At 39.5% G+C, this 21,070-nt stretch overlaps 2 protein-coding genes across 21 annotated transcripts in view; one reads left to right on the plus strand and one right to left on the minus strand.

Moving 5' to 3' along the window:
• OSGEPL1 (O-sialoglycoprotein endopeptidase like 1) overlaps positions 1–1,688 on the plus strand; it is an 11,744-nt gene extending 10,056 nt beyond the window's left edge. The window contains exon 8 of the mRNA XM_030579554.1: positions 1,332–1,688. Within this exon, the coding sequence (XP_030435414.1) occupies positions 1,332–1,434 (103 nt within the window). The 3' untranslated portion in view covers positions 1,435–1,688. The remainder of the gene's footprint in view (positions 1–1,331) is intronic.
• A 407-nt stretch (positions 1,689–2,095) lies between these two features.
• ANKAR (ankyrin and armadillo repeat containing) overlaps positions 2,096–21,070 on the minus strand; it is a 48,822-nt gene continuing 29,847 nt past the window's right edge. For 7 of the 20 annotated variants that reach the window (XM_030579533.1, XM_030579524.1, XM_030579523.1 and 4 more), the window contains 7 exons: positions 19,727–19,849; positions 17,880–18,038; positions 17,068–17,185; positions 15,429–15,538; positions 11,497–11,693; positions 3,005–3,051; positions 2,096–2,549 (listed from right to left, as the gene is read on the minus strand). In XM_030579533.1, the coding sequence (XP_030435393.1) occupies positions 2,305–2,549; positions 3,005–3,051; positions 11,497–11,693; positions 15,429–15,538; positions 17,068–17,185; positions 17,880–18,038; positions 19,727–19,849 (999 nt within the window). In that variant the 3' untranslated portion in view covers positions 2,096–2,304. Of the gene's footprint in view, positions 3,052–4,934; positions 6,404–11,496; positions 11,694–12,265; positions 12,330–13,690; positions 13,726–15,428; positions 15,539–17,067; positions 17,186–17,879; positions 18,039–19,726; positions 19,850–21,070 lie in introns of those variants that run through there. The other 13 variants (XM_030579521.1, XM_030579516.1, XM_030579522.1 and 10 more) reach the window with 13 other exon arrangements.

A 21,070-nucleotide genomic window follows, 5' to 3' on the forward strand; every position in this document is an offset into this window, starting at 1 on the left:
TTTGATTTGACCTGGCCTGTTTCTTCCCTTTCTTAACACTATGAATTTGTGTTTTTCTCCAGCTGCTGTTCCCCTTTATATTGGATATTCCATCTCTTTACTAGACCCTCACCCATGCTTATAGCCATTTGTTCACAAGTCGTGTTGCTGATTTCTTTTGACCTTGATTATTCTCTGGCTAGCTGTCATTTGGCCAGTTGCTCATTTCCCTTCCAACTGTATATTCAGCCTATTTTAAATGAGATTAACCATATCTTGAAAAGTTACTTGTCTGGCAGGAGCTATTATTATGCCACTTGCTTTTTTTTCTTAAATCTCATTCAGTCAGAAATTTTAAATTGAAACTAGTTGAAACCCTTCTTGTTTAAGATGTTTGCAGTGTTTTACATTCACAATTCGTCACCTCAGAGGAGATACACTTGGGAGGGAAGCTGAGAAAATATTTCTCCTTTAGAAGGAATTTGCTTTTCTCCCCCATTCGAGCACATTGGGGCCACTTCATCAGTCACGGATACTCAAGATATAAGGAAAGCCCATGTTGCTTTTTTCCTGTGCTGGCTGCAGGAAGGAGTTGGTAGAGGAACTTTTATGCCAGCTCCACACAACTGTGCGATCCCTCTACCCTGGGGTGGTAGTCCTGTGACTGGACAGGACAGCTTTATTATTTGCAGAACATATGTGGGTTAATTCTGAGCCCATTGATGTCTGTGGAAGTTCTGCCATTGTCTTCAGTGGAACCAGGATTTCAGCCCGGTGTCACACTTACCCCTGACATAACCTGGGACACTTCTCATTGACTTCAGTAACAGTGCTGCCCTTTTAATTGCTTGGGCTGAGGTTTGGTTCATTTTGCTAACAAAAAGACTGATTTTTGAAAGGACTCACATTTCATGTTTCAAATATGAGGTGAGAGAGAAAAGCCAAGATGCATAGAGATTACATTTCTGGGCAGATCATTTGTGTTGGGATATTTAGTAGACAGTACTAAGTTATTCATATGGAAGGAAAGAACCTGCAATACTTTACTTATTGTCACTGGTGAAGGGGAATGCTATAAAAACATTATGGGTTAGGTGGAACTCAGGTACATCATCATGCTATGAACAAGGAAACTCTTTCATAAAATGGAAGTTGGACAAAAAATATAGAAGGTGCTGTATAGATTTACAAATCTTCATTGCCTGTATAAACCTCACAAGATGCAAGCACCAAATACTCTCTCATAATGCTGAATACTTTAAATAGGTAGCTTCATAATTGAGTAGGTGTAACTTTACCATAATTATAAAAAATGGTTTGTTAAAAATAATACAGTGCTTGTTATATTATAGAGCTTCTCTTGGAATTGATATCTCAGAACGAGTTGGAGAAGTTGCCATCAAGGTACCAAGTCTAGAAGTCTCCCTAAATGAACTTTCAGCTATCAACTTATAACACATCCAGTCTGGGAATTATTGTTCATGGCTGTTATTAAAATGTTTGTTTCCTAGTCTCCTCTTACTAAGACATGTCTGACCAATGTAAGCACCCTTATGGGCTGCTGTGCTATTTAGTAGTTAAAACAGGGAGTTGGAAGTCAGGAGAGTTATTCTATTCTCATATGCCATTGACTCCTTGCATGACCTTAGACTTATGTCCCTTATTTTTCTCCACGTGTAAAATAGGAATAAAGCTAATAGTGCAATAATTACCACTGGAAAGCACTCAGTTAAAGTTCTCTAGATAAGTGAAAAGTATCAGCCTTAACTACATACTCAAATATCCTTTTGTAACACAAAACAACGTTTTATAGAGGCCAATTTTCATAGCACTTCAAGATCTTGGCTACATGAGTCCATTGATCTTGAAACTGCACATTCTAAAAATGTACCCATAAGAGTGGATACAGATTAGTTTGAGAGTGCCTATCTGAAGATAGAAGATGCAAGTATGCGTAGCAGCTGTTTTGCAGCTCTTGTATGTAGTAACAGAAGGCATTGTATGATTAGAAATAGAAGCTTAAATTCACTAAAATATAAAACAACCTGCACACAATAGCTTTCATTGATGACTGTGAGTGATGAATTTGAAATTATTTTCAATGCATTTATTCTTTACTACTGCAGCAAATTTAATTCTTCACAGACAGACTGCCTCCTTCCATCCCACACACAACTCTCTTGTGAAAAGAGTTTAGGTTTCCAAAATTAGGCATCTGTGTATTAGCAACTGCCATCAAGAAATTCTGTTTTGAAAAACTATTCCTAAACCTACAAGATATTGCATGGATACAAACACTTATCTGCTACACTGTTGGCACTGGACTCAAGCTTTCTTTCCTGGTGAATTAAGCCGGATCTTGCTGACATTAAAAATTCTTGGTCTTGAAACTTTTGTGATGTCGGAAGTTGCATGTGCAAATGAATGAAGTCCAGTAGTTCGGCTATGGGGTTTGTCTGTAGTTCTGAGTTTTCCCATTAAGTGAGTAGATATAGGCATTAAAAGAAGAGAGTCCTTTGGATGAAATTTAGCTTTGAATTGTCTCCTACTACTACTACTTCGTGATCTCTCTGCAAAATAAAAATAGTGTAATTTATTTTACATTTATATCATCAGTAGAATATTGAATATATGTCCCTGAACACTGTGACCTAGCAGATTTGTGGCTTTTTAAAAAAAAGAAGACAGTAAAGTTGAGGCCAACTATGACAAATAGTAAGTATTTTACATTTGTACCAGAAACTTTTATATGCTCCTTACATTTACCTATACTAACTAATTAACTACATTTTAAAAATTGAGAATTCTAACTAAAGTCACCTGCCCACAGTTTCAAAAGTTAGGAAATGGCATATAGTACATGTAGCCTCATTATTGAGGTAATTTCTAAAATAAGTTAAATGTACGACTAAGAAAAAATTGCCTTTTGAGGAGTGTTTCTGCAGATCCCCATTCTTGGGATGTGTTGATAGCCAATTAATAAATTCATCTGTGAACTTCAAAGTAAGTTAAATACATTCTATACCTTTAGTATAAGTTGGAACTGCAGGGGGTCCTCCATTTATCACCAAACTGTAAATAAAATATTAACAACTTAGGAATTCATGATCGTTAAAGCACTACGGTTTTTCCTTGGCCTAATAACATGAAGGCTCTGGGTATTTTTTTTTTAAATATATTTTCAGCATTTCTTATGAACTCACAGAACTCAAATGAGTTTGATTTTTAAACTAATCTGCATTGATAAATTTATTTGATTTTTGGCCTATAAACAAAGACATGATGCTCTTTAAGCACACGAGTAGTCTCTTTGCAGTTAATACCTTTATATCTAGGCATATAAGCAGTTTTAAAATCCCAGTGTCAAAAAAAAGTTACAAATATTTCTTAATTACTAATTTAATACCTCAGTTTGTCTATAAAATCAATAATCATCTCACAAGAGATGGTGAGAGACTTAACTATTGTTTGCAAAGTGGTTTGAGATTCTCTAACTAAAGCTGCTTATTAACTGTTATAAGAATTTAAAAAAAATTAAACCCAGATAATTAAGATGGTGCTCGTTAAACTCCTACGTGCACATGCTGATATCTATACGGATTCTCGATACTTCTGGCCCATGTCACTTATTGAAAGAAATATGATTCAGTATCCTTTTATACATCTTTGTAAATTTAACAAAAAAATAAAATCAAGGAAGTATATCAATATTACTAAAATAAACTAAGCAATACTATTATCAAATCAAGATCAAATAAGTAAATATTTGATTAAAATCAAATTATCAGATTGATACAACAAAAAACCAAATGTCATAAATCCTAAGAAGTATTCTAAGGAAGTTAGCTGTCTAGTTATAAATTCCCAACTAAAGAGTTTTACCAGAGGCAATGAAATATGAATTTAGACTTGGATGAATATTTTATACTGAAACCAAATTATTGTTTAACATCTACTCCACAATCTCAAAACCAATTAAAATTTATGTTTCAATTCTTATGTGGTGGATAACCCCTTACTTCCCACCTCCAACAACAGATAGCAGGCCTTAATATCAAGTATCAGAGGGTAGCCGTGTTAGTCTGGATCTGTAAAAGTAGCAAAGAATCCTGTGGCACCTTATAGACTAACAGACGTTTTGGAGCATGAGCTTTTGTGGGTGAATACCCACTTCCTCAGATGCATGTCTGCATGCATCTGAGGAAGTGGGTATTCACCCACGAAAGCTCATGCTCCAAAACGTCTGTTAGTCTATAAGGTGCCACAGGATTCTTTGCTACTTTTACAGGCCTTAATAGAACATTCTGATAAGTAGGAGTTGTCAAACTTCTGATTAACAGTTTACAACTGGCATTTTAAGATTCTTAGGACACTTACACAGAATACAGAACACAAGTATTTTTATGAGGCAAAGTTTAGAGTTCTTTAAACCCAAAGAGCTTGCTTTCTGGTGCTTTCTCTGTGTGGATTTTACAGGTTCTCGTGCACACACACACTGCCACTTTCTAAAATTAAAAAAAATAAATGGCTGGAACTTTCCCCAGCAAATAAAAACAAAAAGGGAGAAAAAATATTAGATACTTAAGAGAATGGTGTTTGTGAACTCTTCAGATCTCACACTCTGCTGGATTTTTCTGACATAGATTCTAGAATTGCAGATGAGAAGCCAGAGGATAATGTTGCTGGGACAGTACCAGTAGACTTTCAGGTACAGGAAGACTTGTCAAAGGCTGGTATAAGCCTGTTAGTTGATGGTGTGATTTCCTTCCTCAGAGGTGAAATCCTGGAGTTCTGGAACATCAGTCTTCCCTCAAATAGCCTGTTGACCTAAAAGGAGCAAGGGCCCTTGGCCTTACACTTGATTTTTACTTACCCTACTGTAGTGGGGTGGTCACTCACTCCTGCCCTGAAAGAGCTTGAAAGCAGCCCTGGAGAGAGCTGCAGCTCTGAAATGAGGGCTGATTGGGGAAGTAGCCACAGCTGGGCCACACCCCAATCAGGCTGCAGCTGGCCCTTATAAGAGGGCAGTGGACTGGGAGCAGACAGACTCTTTCTGCCTTCAGAGAGGGAGGGAGTGAGTGAGTGAGTGAGTAGCCGGCTGAGCTGCTGGGAGGCTCAGGGTGCCTAGAGTGAGGCAGGGTTTGGCAGCAGCTAGAGGGGCTAGGAAGTTCCAGGCTGGCAACTCCCCAGGCTGCAGGGCCTTGTCCAAGGCCCCACAGAGGCACTGGGTTGCAGAAAAAGGCAGCAGGTCCAGACCCAACCTTGCCTATGATGAGTGGCTTTTACATTGCAGCCCGCCCCAGGAACTAGGGGCTTGATGATGATTGGCAGTAGCTCAGACCGAGGCAAGGTGGGGATTAGAGAGTTGGGGGTTCCTCAGAGAGGAGAGACCTAGAGGCAGAGTGTGGCGGCAAGCGGGACACTGGCCTGCAGAGGGCACTCCAGAGGCTGGCGAGCTAACTCCCTGAGATGGCCAACAGGAGGCACTGCAGGGATGAGTCCCACATTGCCACACCCACCTTACAGCAACTTCCTTGGAGATCTTCAGGCAAATCAGGTATAAACTATACCTTGGATTTTGACAGCATGGTCTAATTAGGTCAGAGTTAAGTAATATTTAGGCTAACATCAGCTTGTAAAGGTCCTGCTGAACCAAGCTGTTCTTTTGCACTGTGAGTCCATGATACTCTAAAATACATGTATAAAGAAGAGACCCAAGACCACTTCAGAAGATGTTAACGTTCCTCTGCTGAAAAGGTCTTATGCTGGCATCAACATACAGAAAGTGGGCCTTATAGATAATTGACTGCAAAGACCCTAGCAAACACAGAAGCCATTCAGCATGTATCTATCAGCATTCAACAACATTAAAAATAAATGTGGACATCTTATGACCAGATGCCCTTTTTTTAATTTTTGAAAATGACAATTTAGCAATCTCTATCTACTAGGTTATAAATCATACAGAAAAGATTACATTAAAGCTTCCCAGATGGAACTGATTTACAATAAAAAAAAAGTTTTAAACAAGGTTTGTGTTCTCTTACTCTCTCAAAGTATGACATTATGAGTGTTACAGGGTTTTATGGCCACTTTTAAAGAAAGATTGGTATGATTCAACTACTGTTCTATCACTCACTAATAAGATCTAAAACTTACAGATACACGCTTTATAGCTCCACTGCCACAAATATATGCATAAGGTGGCAAAAGTCCCATTGACATCAGTGGGAGCAGAATTAGGCCAGTAATGAGTGTTGTTTTTTTTAATCCCAGCCATACTATTTATATCTCAAAATATACACACATTTCAAAAATCTCAGTTTTTAATACAAGAAAGGATTGTGGCTTACCCATATCACTCTCCAGTTCACTGCTTTTGGTTGTGGCACTAAGATGCCTGACATCAGATGAAAAGGTTAGTCTAGAATGTGGTTAATAAATCCTTGTTACAGGTGCTTCATGTGTGAATTAGAGAGTATAATGGTCAGTCCTGTATTGCAACAGTATTAAAATTCTGAAGGAGAGGTGAAATGATCAGCATACATTCACAAAGGATACTACATTCAAAGAACTACCATTACAGACAAGAATCCTGTGTGTCTACATTACTTTTAGGGTCCAATCCTGCAGTCTATCTGCATGCAAAGCTAATTGACATCAGTGGGAGTTCTGTGTGTAAAGCAACTGAAGGACTGGGCTCTCTGAGATTAAAGGGGAACTCTTGCTCCAAGTGAACAGTTGAAGTAAGAGGAAGAATCAGGGGAGAGAAACCTGTTTCATTGACAGAGTACAGAACCTTTCCACACTTGCCCCAGTTCTTCCAGTGGCTACAGTACCTCACTCTGGATCAGGGCGGTTGCCTGGTAGTCCAGAGTTGTTGCCGATCCACAGGGCACACTACTGCCACCAAAACCTTCTCCACGTTGAGACTGAGGAAACCCCTGCAGAACTGTTCTCTGCAAGGAAGAGGGGCTGCAGACTTCCATTGCTGGCTTTCTACATCATCATCTCAAAACTTCTGCATTGGAACTATACTGGTACCAGTATATTCAAGGCAATACCCAGCTCTTGCCTGGACCAGAGAATTTGATTCTAAAAGGCTAAACAATTACTCTCTATAATGTTATAAAACTATAAGGATAAATGTGTAAGTCTTCTACAATCTTGATTTAGATTTTGCAGGAGTAAGCAGGAAAAAATACTCGAGGCTTGCAGACTTTTTAAGGTGGCAATTCAAAGCATTTGGAACAATGCACCAATAGCCCTCTCTAGTCCTTTAAACAAGTCAGTGGTATTTAGGACGCCTTAAAATCTTTTTTAAAATTATACTGTGCACAGAATACGGGATGTGCTTTATAAAAATATGAACAAATAACACTGCTAAGAGATGCTCAAAGATGAAAGGGGAGTTACAGTGAAACTACCTCAGCATACACAAAGCCTAGACTGTGACAAGAAAAGGAAATGTCTGTGTGTGATCCCACTTAACACAGAGGCCTGGTCTACACTAGGCGGAGGGGATTGATCTAAGATATGCAACTTCAGCTACGAGAATAGCGTAGCTGAAGTCGACGTATCTTAGATTGACTGACTTTGCATCCTCGGGGCACGGGATCGATGGCCGCCTCTCATTCTGGTGGAGTTCCGGAGTCAACGGGGAGCACGTTCGGGGATCGATGTAATGCGTCTAGACGAGACGCGATACATCAATCCCCCAACAGAGTGATCACTGTGTAGACATACCCAGAATGTAAGTGAAAAAGGACTTCATACATATTGGGTCAATTCCATATGATCTCATCACTAAGTTAAGTATCCTTCATGTCTTGCTTTAAGAGAGATTCCAGAGAAGCAATAGACAGTCACTCTTCCTCTTTGAAGCAACGTTTAGTGGGAGCATGGGAGACTTTCTGACCTGTGCTATTCTTCGGCCATTCAGTTCCCTCTTTTGCTCCCCACCCCGCATCAATGTTTGAGCTTTTGCTTCACCTTAATGATTGTTGAAGATTGACTCTAATGGTTGAGAGAACCTTTTGTCGCTGCACCTTATTTTAATAAAGGTGGATCAATTACATTTAACTGTGGCTACTAATGCTGTTTTACTGGTGTGGCAGCTGAAGTACCTTAGGAAATGTGAATGCTCTAACTTAATGATGAAGAATTTCCCCTAGAGAGGAGGTCAATTTCCCTGTAGTAAATAGTCTATATGGGGTTTTGAGCAATGTTGAACGGAAGACCAATTTTTCTGGATTAAAACAAAATCATCCCAGAAAAACAGCTTCAAAAGAAAAAAGTTGGAGTTTTTTGCAGTAGCCAAACAGGCAAAAGGTGCAAAGTTGACAACTTGCGCATTTTTTGAGAATATCATGTTTGAAATATGTCAGGTGTTTATTGCTTTGGTATTTCTACAATTCAGATTTCAAGGCCAGAAAGGACCATTAGATCATCTCTCTGACCTGTGATATTGCAAGGCAAATACATTCTGTCTAATTAAAAGTCCTTTGTAGATTTAAAACTGCAGGTTGCTGCATTTCAGTGTTCAGTACAGTGACCCCTGCCTGATTTATAAAGTTAATTGAGTACATTCCAATTGAGAAAATATTCTGCAGAATGCAGGCTTTCATGTCTTTTTGATAAGAAGATATTCAGGATTGACCTCTCCAGTTCACATGGAGCCTGGACTTGTAAGGACATCAAGGGTTCTTTTATGTCTGCTCTCCAGCTCATTTGCATCAGTAGTAAACATAGTTGAAGGGTGAGAAGCTTGAAATGCATGCTTTTAAACAGGTTGTATTACTGTTGTCTCAGAGAGAGTCTGGACAAATTTTGAAAAGAAGTTGAGCAAAAGTGCCCATGCAAAAATACCCATTATATGCAGTCATAGATTTCCGCTTATACATCTTTGCATGCTTGCAACCTCAACTTGTATATATACTATATGTATTGCATGTATATCATGGTGCACACAAAAGCATGCATGTTTGTTTTAAGATCTGTGCCTGTGTCATCTGGATACATTTCTGGAATTTGTGTAGTTCAAGATCTTTGAAATTTCAGAGTTTTTTTGAGAATAAAGATAAATTATTGTAAATACTACTACTGCTCAAAGATATACCTTGGAAGTTGTAAAATCTATGGCTCACTATTAACCCCCATTTCATCGCCACACCTCTAAATGAAACTTTCAGGCTCTGTTTTACCCTCCTGGCTAAAGTCATTCTTTCCTATACCTCTGTAGATGAAAACCAGGTCTGGACAATTTCACTTGCAACTGGTGTGCAGAAATTACATGTGAACTGGAATAATATATTGGGAACCTTAAACACACATTAATATACTGACTTTGTGGCTACAGGGATGCAGGGATATATTGCAAAACAATTCAATAACATGTTAGTTTAAAGGAAAGGAGGGGGATGCTATCAGAATCTTAGCGGACGTTATCTACAAATTGTTTCCATGTATGTTGTCTTATAAGTCTAATGTTAGAGTCTCATTCAATCCATTTTCCATTTATGTCACACTGTCCTCGAACAATGGATGGGATTTTCTGATTCCAGTCTGGAAGTATGCTTTTATTTTGTTTATTATTGAGACATAAATTTAAGCACATTCTTATTCAAATGTTCCTTTTAGTTCTGAGTGATACCTTAAAGCTCAAAATGAAATTGTAAGGAATTAATAGAGAAAGAAGTTGTAGGGTCTTTCATATCCACAACCCATCCCATACCCAGAATTGGCATAAGGAGGTGGGGATAGTCTCCCATTGCAACCCCATGTTGTAGAGGTGGGAGATAGGTTCCACCCTCACAACTGGAGGATGGGAGTATGCAGGCTAGCAGCTGCTGTCAACTACTGGATGACTGAATCTACAGGGAAATTCTGTTCTAGCAACAGTCATCTTTCCTGCACTGTTCCCAAAGGGCTATGGTTGAGAGGGTCTAACTCTTAACATGTTCTTATGGTGGATTATTACGGAGCCAAAGTTATCTTTAACTACACCATTTAATCTGAACTGTCAAAAATGGTCCATTGGTCCTCTTCTCCCTTACAACCACCTGTACACTTTCTTCTATACCCCTTTATATATGGGGGAAAAACCTGTCATAATCTATAGAGCCACCACCTTGTCCTCCAAGTACCTCCGCCACAAAAAGCACTACCAGCTGCTTATGGTAGGCAGATGACAGACTAAACTCACTGCCTACTATGCAAAATATGCTCATTTTACTATTACCTTGTCCTCCCACTCTCTTCCTGTCCATCAGTTTGTTTCTTCTGCCTCTTCTGTCTTAAACCTAGATTGTGAGCTCTTGGGGACATGGACCATCTTTTTGTTAGTCATACAGAGCCTAGCACATTGGGGAACTTACCTTTGACTGATTTTCTATATGCTGCTGTAATACCAATAATAAACTAAATACATTTAATTTCTAAATAAGTTATTTTTATGTTTTCATTTCAATATGAATGTCTTTTTTTAATTATAAATTTTTTTTTATATGGGATTGGAGATGCCCATAACTTAGTCTAAATTTTACCATTAATTTTTGTAGTAGCTCTGAGTATTGAATGGATTTTTATAAATAATAAACAGAGCATTTAAATTTGATGTACAGCTTTTTGACAAGGAGCTAAATTTTGCCTCTATGAATGGCCCCACAATGAACACAACCCAATACGTATGCTAAAAAAACAACAGTAACATACACCCATTTTGGCCAAGAATGAATCCTGTCAGGAGATAGACCAGTCTGTGGAGAGTGCAGGGGGCCACTGCCGAGTGAGTTGCATCTATTCCAAAAAATATGTAAATCATATTCCAGAATAAACCACCACCGTTTCTGGAGGACTTGTGCGTTTTGGGGAAGCACGTTAGGGATGTAAAACTTCTGCTATGTGCTCCCGGGCCATGCACAGTATTCTGATTCATGCTAATGCACGGGGTCCTGACAGAACTTGCCCAAGCTTATTACTTTGGATTTTGTCCAGTTGACTATTTTGCCTAAGAAATCTGCAAATGAAAATGTTACCTTAATATTTTGGGACTGGTGTTACTGATTCCTAGTATATCACCTAGGCCAACTTTCACATATACATGTACCCACCTTTGGCAAAGCAAATTGACTAACTGTGCCCACACAAGGCACTTGCATTAGCAAATATCTTTTTGCATGCACCAATGGCTTAGTTGTATGCATGGGCATTTTTTGCATACAGACGTCTGCTGCCATATTTGGAAAATTTATCCTTAAATATAAAATCATATACATATATATAACGTGACCCGGTATAACACGAATTCGGATATAACACGGTAAAGCAGTGCTCCGGGGGGGTCGGGGCTGCGCACTCCGGTAGATCAAAGCAAGTTCGATATAATGCGGTTTCACCTATAACATGGTATGTTTTTTTGCCCCCCGAGGACAGCGTTATATTGAGGTAGAGGTATAATTATTTCTATTTTTTAACTTGAGTAAACATACACCCACATAAATGTACAGCATATGGTACCTTAAAGAAGGCAGCCCCACTTGTCTTTGCCTTTGGAATTCTTTTACAAAGGCCTGGCTTATTTTTGCATCCCTGCTGAGGTTATTCATTAGACGTGTGAATTGCTTGGGTTTGTTCCTGCATTCCACTAATAGATGGCGATAAGCAGTGCGGTTAAATGTTAAGTATCCAAGAGCACCAGCTGAGGCTATACGAACCTAGAAGAAACAGAAATGTTGTCCCTGATAATAGTTTGAGGCCGATTATAATTCTGATTATAATTCTGATTTCACATTAAATAAAACAACTATATTATCATAACAGAGCAAGGATGCATGTTGACAGCTACCAACCTGACAAAACCACCAAATGAGGATCAGAATAATAGTCAATAATTTAAAATAACAGAAAAAAACCTCACCAGTAAAACGAAGATAAATTTGGCTCAACCACTGGTAGCCTGATGTACACTTCAGGCCTGATCCTACACCACAGGGAGTTTTACTAATGACTTTAATGAGAGCAAGATTAAGCATTTTATAATGAGGCACATGTTGGAAAAGATGAATAGCCATGGGAAGATGAACAAAAGTATTTGGCTTTAATCCATGTTGATAAGTGTGCCTGATTAGGCAGTTTAGAAATAATAAAAAAAAATTACTATTAATTTTAGTATTTTGACTAATTCTTAATAATACTCCATCTATATTTACAATTCTATATTAAAAACAACTTTAAAAACAAGTAATAACAGACCTGCAGCCATACAGTTATCTCAGTGTCTACAGCTACTGGACCTCCTGGTTTCAAATACAGATATCACCCCAGGGGTGAGGTGCCTTTAGGTGTTTCTCCTGCGAGTATGGAACAATTCACCAGAATGCATGCAAGATCAGGTACAGGTTCCCAACCAGATGCTGAACTCTCTTAGATGGTGGGCAATCCCACAGAACCACCGCAGGAGTCTTCCCATATGCCTTCTAGACCCCCAGTTATTTACAAGCAGGGGCACCGGAACAGGGAGGGTGAGGGCCATGGCCCCATCACTTTTTACCAATTGTAAGGGCAAGCGATAGGGGGTGAATGGGGGAAAGGAGCGAGTGGAAGGAAGTGCCTCAGGGAGAAGGGGCAGCACGGGGGGGTATGGTTTGGGAGTTGGTGCCCCCCCACACACTTTTAGGGAGCTTCCACCACTCCTGCTCACAAGTGAGGCCATCCTGTCGGGATGGAGAGTGCATCTGGATTGGACAGCACAGAACTCCAGGGAAAGGAACCAGAGCATCAGGTTAGCCCTACAGAGGTTACAGAACTACTTAGAGGAAGAAAAATGTCCTGGGGAACACAACCAATGTGGCATATATTAACAACCAATGAGGAACAAGGAGTGTTACTATGCGCAGAAGTAATAGAGATAATGGAATGGGTAGAGAGGACGCTCCCTTTCATAAGGCCAATATACATAAAAGGAGAGCTGAATCCAAAGGCAGACTGACTCAACGGACACATAATCAAAAACTCAGAATGGTGCCTGATTTTGCAGAAATTCAGCCTTCTGGCAGTCAATCTATTCACCAATCATAAAGACACTAAGTGACTCTAGTACTTCGCCAGTGAAGCAGACCTCAGATCTCTGACAACAGTTGCTTTTTCTCACATATGGCCACAAGGCCTGTTTTATGCAATTCTGCCCTTTCCACTTCTAGGCAAGGTGATCCAGAAGATAAGGCGAGAAGAAACAAAGATAGCATCATGCTGGCCAAAGAGATCATGATTCTCCAATCTGATAGAACTGAAATTGGAACCACCAGTGCAGCTCTCAGTGAGACCAGACATCCTTTACCAAGTCCCATTTCTCCAACACCCAGATTAAAGCATTCTAACCAATGGACTGAGGACCTACCTTCCAATGATTTGGAAGCAGCCAGAGACTTGACTTAAACCAGCAGTTTATTCCATCTCTGCTACAAGCCAGAACCAAGAACTTTGCATTTATTGTATTTATTTGATTCCTTTAAACAATTTTAACTCTCACTTCTTTCTTTTTTCTCTCTCTTTCTTTCTATTAATAAACCTTTAGTTTTTAGATACTAAAGGATTGGCATCAGCATGATTTTTGGGTAAGATATAACTTGTACATTGAGGTGGGTGTGTGGCTGGTCCTTTGGGATCAGAAGAACCTTTTAGTTGATGAGACTGGTTGTAAAAAACCACTCACCTTTAAATCCAGTGTTTTCAGTGGTAATACAAGCACTGAAATGACAGAGGAAACCGCTTTTATTACTTCTTGTTAGCCAGTGTGGTGAAACAGAAGTTTACTTTTCTTGCTGGTTTGGTATATCCTAAGGGGGATTAGCCATCAGTCTTGGGGTGTATCTGCTGTATTTCTGAGCAGTTTGTCCTGAATTTGGCATCCTCAATTGTGACCCATTGAGGCGTGGTTACAATTATCTACAACTGATAGCCTATCAAGAGAGAAGCCTTAGTTGTGCAAGTGATCTTCCAAAGCGATTAGAACTCTTCTCTTCCAGGCAAGATTCAACACTAAAGGGCTGCTCCTCCATCTGGACTATGTTCAGCTCATGGTGTGATGAACATAACAAAAATCCCAAGGATCCTGATATCTCAGATATCCTAGACTTTCTTCAGGAAGGGGTAAACAATGGAATTCAGCCCAGCTCCATACCACACCAGGTGTCAGCAATAAGTAGCCTCCTATTTTCTGGATCCTCTGGTGCCCTAACAGAGAACCCTCAATAATCCAGATTTCTTAGCGCAATCAGACTGGCTAAACTTGTGGTTAAACCATTTGTTCCCAAATGGGACCTCCCATAGGAATTAAAAGTCCTAACCCCACACCCTTTTGAGCCATTGACATCAATATCTCTATTCCACCTATCCATCAAAATCTGTTTTCTGGTCACCATCATGTCTGCTAGATGAGTTCTTGAACTAGTAGCTATATTCACATAGGAATCTCACTGAGTGTTTCATGATGACAAGCTGGTGTGAAGAATACCAGAATCACTCTTGCCTAAGGTGAATTCATTTTCCCATTCCTCACAGGAGGTACTCCTTCCTTCATTCTGTCCAAAGCCACAGCATCTGAGAAAAAGCTATGGCACACTTTAGATGTTCAAAAAGCATTCATCAGCTGTAACATGTGCCCCAAACCAACAAGAAACTATCCTTTCATCCAAAGAACCAAAGGCTTAGGGTATCCAAGCTATTAGTAACTATACAGATTAAACTACGCATCACAGAAGCATGCAAGATGCCAGGTGCTCCAGTCCAGAAGGCATAAAGCACATGCCACAAGAGCTATGACGACTGTATAGGCAAAAAGGACTTATGCTTCTACTTCAGAAATCTGCAGGGCAGCTAGGTGGTCATAAGTTAACACTTTTATTAGATCCTATAAAGTGGACTTTCTGTCCTTCACCGAGGCCTCCTGTGGCAGGGATATGCTACAAGCAGTGATCTAGTAATAGCATTGCCATTTGGGGCAATTAACTTGGGGTTGAGGGGGGTGTCTCCTTATCTCAATCTTGTTTCTTATTTCTCCCGACTTCTGTTCACTGCTCACTACTTCACATACATCTCAGAATATTATAAAGGAAATTATCAGGTAACAAATTTACCATTCATGATCAGGATTTAAGTATTTAACAAACATATACTGAAACCTTTGGGGGAAATCCTGGCCCCACTGAAGTCAGTGGAAGTTTTGCCGTTGATTTCAATGGGGCCAGGATCTTTGTCTTACACAGTTATCTTATTTTTAATATGGTTTTTGGTTGTTTAGTGAGGTTTTATAAAATATTTCTATTACTACATATAAAGCAAACATTCATCAGCTAATTCTTCTAACAAACAGATTTAATCAATAAAGGAGAAAAATAAATTTAAAACCACAACATGAACATTTTATTTTGAGGAGACGGGAGAAATTTTACCTCTTCTTTATCTGAGTACAAATGATAACAAAGACGTTTGATAGTTCCTAGTTCAGTAATTGCTTCTGGAACACCTGCTCTTGTATGAGCCAGGCTAGCCAATAACTTCCCTACAAATTAATTAGACACTGGAATTATACATCATATAATGTCAAACATATTATGTTTGCTCACTTCTAGTCTCCTGCATAATCTTAACGAAATGCTCTGTTTTTTCAAAATGTGTTTAAATATTATTAGTGAAGTTGTCATACCCACAGTCTTTTGTCTTGTCATTATTTCTACTGTGATATTCTCAATACGTTTTTATATCTATTGCAGCTAAAATGTTGATTTCTGCCTCCAAGAAATTTGCTTTTCTAAGAGGAATCATTTTAAAATACTGTAGCAGTGTTTTATTAAATTCATCTCCTTTATCGTCTTTGAGCAAAATCTTGAAATCCTTCTTCAGTTTTTACTCATTACCACAGCAAAACTCTCACTGATGTCTATATGAATTTTGCCTGAGCAAGAATTGAATAAAAATGGAGGGCCAGATTATAAATCTACAGTTTGCCCAGGGTAAGGGGCAGCATGTAACCTGTGCTGCCCCAGAAACAGATGAGGGACTGAATTGTGTCTCAGAGTCACAATTCAGTCCCTGGGTCCTACTTTGTTAGGGGGGAAAGTAATCTGCTAAATCTTTTTTTTCCTAATGCAGATTACTTCTCCTTCTACATTAGTTTAATTATGCTAGGCAGACCATAGGGGGGCATGGGAGTGGGAGTAAAAGCCCTGCAGAGGCAGCTGCTCCTCCCTCCTTCATGCTGTAACTCAAGATGTGGGTAGCCATTGCAGCAGACCAAGAGATGTCTTATGTCGGGGTGGGCAAACTTTTTGGCCTCAGGGCCACATCAGGGTTGCGAAACTGTATGGAGGGCTGGGTAGGGAAGGCTGTACCTCCCTAAATAGCCTGGTGCCCACCCCCTATCCACCTCCTCCCACTTCCCGCCCCGACTGTCCCCCTCAGAACCCGCGACCCATCCAATTTCCCCTTTTTGTCCCCTGACTGCCCCCTTCTGGGACCCCTGCCCCTAATGGCCCCCCTGGGACCCCACCCCCTATCCAATCCCCCTGCTCCCTGTCCTGACTGCCCCAACCCCTTACAGCCCCCCCAGACTCCCATGACCATTCAACCACCCCCCTGCTCCCTGTCCCAACTGCCCCTGGGACCACTGTCCCTTATCCAGCCCCTGCCCCCTTACCATGCTGCTCAGAGCAGCAGAACTCGCTACCCAGCCAGAGCCAGCCAGGCCGCCCACACTGCCCGACAGGAGCAGTGGGCCAGAGTGCTGGTGCCGCGGTGATCTGAGGCAGCTGGGGAGGGGCCGGAGGCTAGCCTCCCCAACTGGGAGCTCAGGGGCCAGGCAGGATGGTCCCACGGGCCATAGTTTGCCCACCTCTGCCTTATGTCATCTTACTCCTTTGTGCAGGCATTTTGGAAGAGCCAATCTCCTGACCTGAGTCTACCACCTAATATTAAACAGTAAATTTCACTATCCTACTGTTCAATATCTCATTTTTGAGAAACAACAGTATTTTATGGAAATGTTTAACTTTATATTGCTATGAGTTTTTGCTCATCTTCTATAATTCTTACCTGTTAGAACAAGAGTAGCTGTCTTTTCAGAATTTAGTAGTTCAACTAAAATAGTAACACCTCTTGCAGACAAAGTAACTTGGTCCACATCCACTATGACTCTGGCTAAAACAACAATCTGAAATCAAAGGCAGACAATTTTTAAAAGATACAGATTGTTTCAGTACGTTTCTTCCAGTTCCTTTTTTCCTTATTGTGCATAGTGCTGTACGTTTACATGACACTTTCAACCCTATCTCTTGCACTTTGGATCTTTGCCTATTGGCAGAAAAAGGCACAACCTTAGTATAGACATGTCAGTTCAATACAAGCAATTTTATCCATATAACTGATACATCTTCATGTTTTACAGACTTTTCCACTACTCTATATATTTGTTGGTTTGTTAAAATGATCTTGATACGGTGGTTACTCTTTCCTTATGCTAAATTAAAAACACATATGGAAAAAACCTGCACTCCTTAATCAGACAGAATTCCTATGGATTTTTGTCTGAGTAAAGATACAGGATCAAGTCTATAGCCAACATTTTCTTCTACCATCAAAAACAGTCCCAAGTTCTGATTATTTTTTAAATAGTTCATGATGGAGACTTGCAGAGAAGACTAGGATCTTTAGAATCTGTAATATAAGCTACACATTTTATAAGTGTTACTATATTTGGCCATTTAAGCTCTTTGAAAAGGACTTTATATTAATATTTTTGTGTAAAAATCAGTTCTATCAGTTAGACTAATAACCATATCATTATACATAGGCCCAAAATGTGTAATCTGTTTTGTGTGTTATGAGTAAAAGCCCTATTCCTATACCTGAAATGCAGCCATTGCTTTATGTGTCTCAATTTCTGATCGTAGAAAAGGTTCAAATGTAGACATCATAATTGCGCCAGTCTCCAATATCAGGAACTGTTGGACAGGATTGTTGTACGCAAAAAGGGCTAAAGCATATCCAGCTCGTAAACAAATATCCTTAAAAAAAAAAAATACAAAATCCCACAGAAACATGCAAGCTCTGAAGTTTTCATACTATCTAAAAATTAAACAATAAAATACTGTATTCTTTGATATGTTAAAATAGTTACCAACCCCTATCATCATATTTTTGTCTTTGTTTTTATTGATTTTCATATAAACACTGCAGGCCAAACCCTCAGAGACTAGATAATTATAAGAATAACACTCACCACACTGACACTTCTCTTTAACCAAAAAAAACCCCTATCAAGAACAAAGAAAAAAAAATCCCTCCTGAAACAGACAGAACAAAAAAGGAAATAAATAAAAATTTAAAAAACAAACTCTATCCCTGCAGATTTTCCTGAAGTTTCCCTGAAGTTTCAGACTCCATACAGTCCACTAAGGACTTCACTATTGCTTTTGATTTCACATTAAAGTATTTCAGACACTCTGGTGTGGGGCAGCAGTATAAAACATAAGGTAGATGTTGCACAGCACAAACTGTGTGATTCAGCTAGACTCTACAGCTGCAGAGGTCTGTTTGTCCCCAGAATGAGAAAGAACACACGCAGAGGCACCCATATGGCTGTCTAGCCTCCCTCACTCCAACTACCAGAAGCTGGAAGATCCTGTTGGGAAGGTACTGAGCATGTGCTGAGCCTCCCCAAATCCACTTCAGAACACTGACACTCTGTGGCTGACAGCTGAGAAGACTGGATGGATGGAGCAATGAAGCCCACCAGTGATTTTGCAGCTCACTGCTTTGAAATGGAAGTGTGAGTCTGGGAGTAAAGTAAAGGACTCTCAGCCTGAAGAAATCACTCTCTCTGGTGATAGGGGCAAGAGGAACATGCACATACTCTGAATCTTGCTAACTCTCAACCAATATAATTAACCTTGCTTTTTGTCCTGTGTTAATGTTAGGGACCCGATCCTGGGAGGAGAAATTTGTGATGAAGTTGGAGTTTTTCTCTGATGCAATTTTGCTTATTTACAAAGAATGCACTATTTCCCTCAACACATGAGGACCCAAATAATATGAGACTTGTTTCCTTACTCACAGGCTCAAAGCCTCTTTTAGCCAACACAAGGCCCAAAAGTCTTCTTTCTAGGATTCTGTCAGGGACACACACCATGCTGGACCAGGCTATGTCTGCAGCTACCTTCTCCATGTACCTTTGTTTTGGGTTGGGACTGCTATAAATGAGCTTAACTGTTTCTTACAGCTATCAAATTAAGAGCAGCTGTTACACCCACCGGCTTCAGTAACGTTTAACCCAGCCCATAAGAGTATTAAGAAATAGTTATATTAAAAGGACACACTTTTGATTTGTTTCAGAGTAGCAGCCACGTTAGTCTGTATCCTCAAAAAGAACAAGAGTACTTGTGGCACCTTAGAGACTAACAAACACAGACAGGAGATATTTATACATACAAAGAACATGAATATATAAATATCTCCTGTCTGTGTGTTCCATTCTGTGCATCTGAAGAAGTGAGCTGTAGCTCATGAAAGCTCATGCTGAAATAAATTTGTTAGTCTCTAAGGTGCCACAAGTACTCCTGTTACTTTTGATTTGTGTGTCTGACATGTGAAGTTCATACAGTAAACATTTGGAGCTACTGTATAGTAAATTTGGTATGCCAAATATAGAATACTTTTTCCTAAATTAATACTGCTACTTTATCAAGTACAGTACCTTATTAGGTGTATTAAGAAGTTCAAGAACATCATTGTAATTGAAACCTTCCTCCTCTTGTAACACAGTCTGTAAATTACTGTTCCTTAAAACAATGCAAGCCAAGGAATATGCAACTTCAACCTAAATATATATTTTAAAGAAAAATGCAGATATTATATACTTACACTTTGCAGAGCAATTTGAGGCATATTTTATTTAACAAACAACAAATCAGTTTATATTAGAAAACTAAGTATGTAGGAAAACTCACTTCACCAAAATATAACTGAGGCCAAGACTTAGTAGGTTTAAAAAAAAATTCAATATGTATATGGATAATGGAAACATCCACATTTACACTAGACAAAATTTACAAAATATATAATTTTTAAGGGATATAAACCTTCATGCTTCATGGCATAACCTAGGCACTGAATTAAAGGTGTTAAGAAAAAACTTCCTGTATGGTCAAGTTACTTCTTAATTGCCCTCTTCAGAGTTTCTTGTGTCTTCCTTTAAAGCACACTGGTCTGCTGATTGACCTCTGGTCTGGACCAATATGTGAATTCCTATGTTCCTGATCTCAAATCATGATCAGCTTGTGCCTTGAAGTGAGAACTGATTGCTCTTGTAATTTATATACCATAAACAAGTGGTATTTTGTCCATTACACTACAAGGTCTTTGGTTAATTGGTTTATTTATGTAGTTTAAATTATACCTATACCTTAGGATTAGAGAGACAAAATGACCCACTTGTAATTTGTGTTCTTTGAAGATAGCAGTAGCACTCACATGCAGAGCCATGCTTCTGTATGACAAGATTTATACACGTTTTTCAGCCAATCCTCACCACAGCTTTAATTGCTCAAAAAACCACTTTAAAGCATTCTGAGCCTGGTCATTCCAAGCTGTGTCATATTTGAAGGAATGAAGACTCCAGAACTGTGGATATATTATACTTCTGCTTACTGCACCTTTAGAGAAGCAAAGTATTCAGATGCTCTCATAGGAGGATGGCTAGCTCAGTGGTTTGAGCATTGGCCTACTATACCCAGGGTTGTGAGCTCAATCCCTGAGGGGGCCATTTAGGGACCTGGGAGAAAAAATGTCTGGGGATTGATCCTGCTTTGAGCAGAGGGTTGGACTAGATGACCTCCTGAGGTCCCTTCCAACCCTGATATTCTATGACCAGCATATAGCAGGTAGGTTTGGTCCCATATGCCGCACTGAAGATGTGCCAGCATATCAAACTGTCATGTTATTCCCTGCATAAAAAACACACTCAAAAGGGATGTTATGAGTTAGCACAGGGAAGTCCAATATTCATAAGCAATTAGCTCAACTAGAAAAAACAATTTAC

This window comes from Gopherus evgoodei, chromosome 11, assembly GCF_007399415.2.
Source record: "Gopherus evgoodei ecotype Sinaloan lineage chromosome 11, rGopEvg1_v1.p, whole genome shotgun sequence".
Classification (NCBI taxonomy): Eukaryota; Metazoa; Chordata; order Testudines; family Testudinidae; genus Gopherus; species Gopherus evgoodei.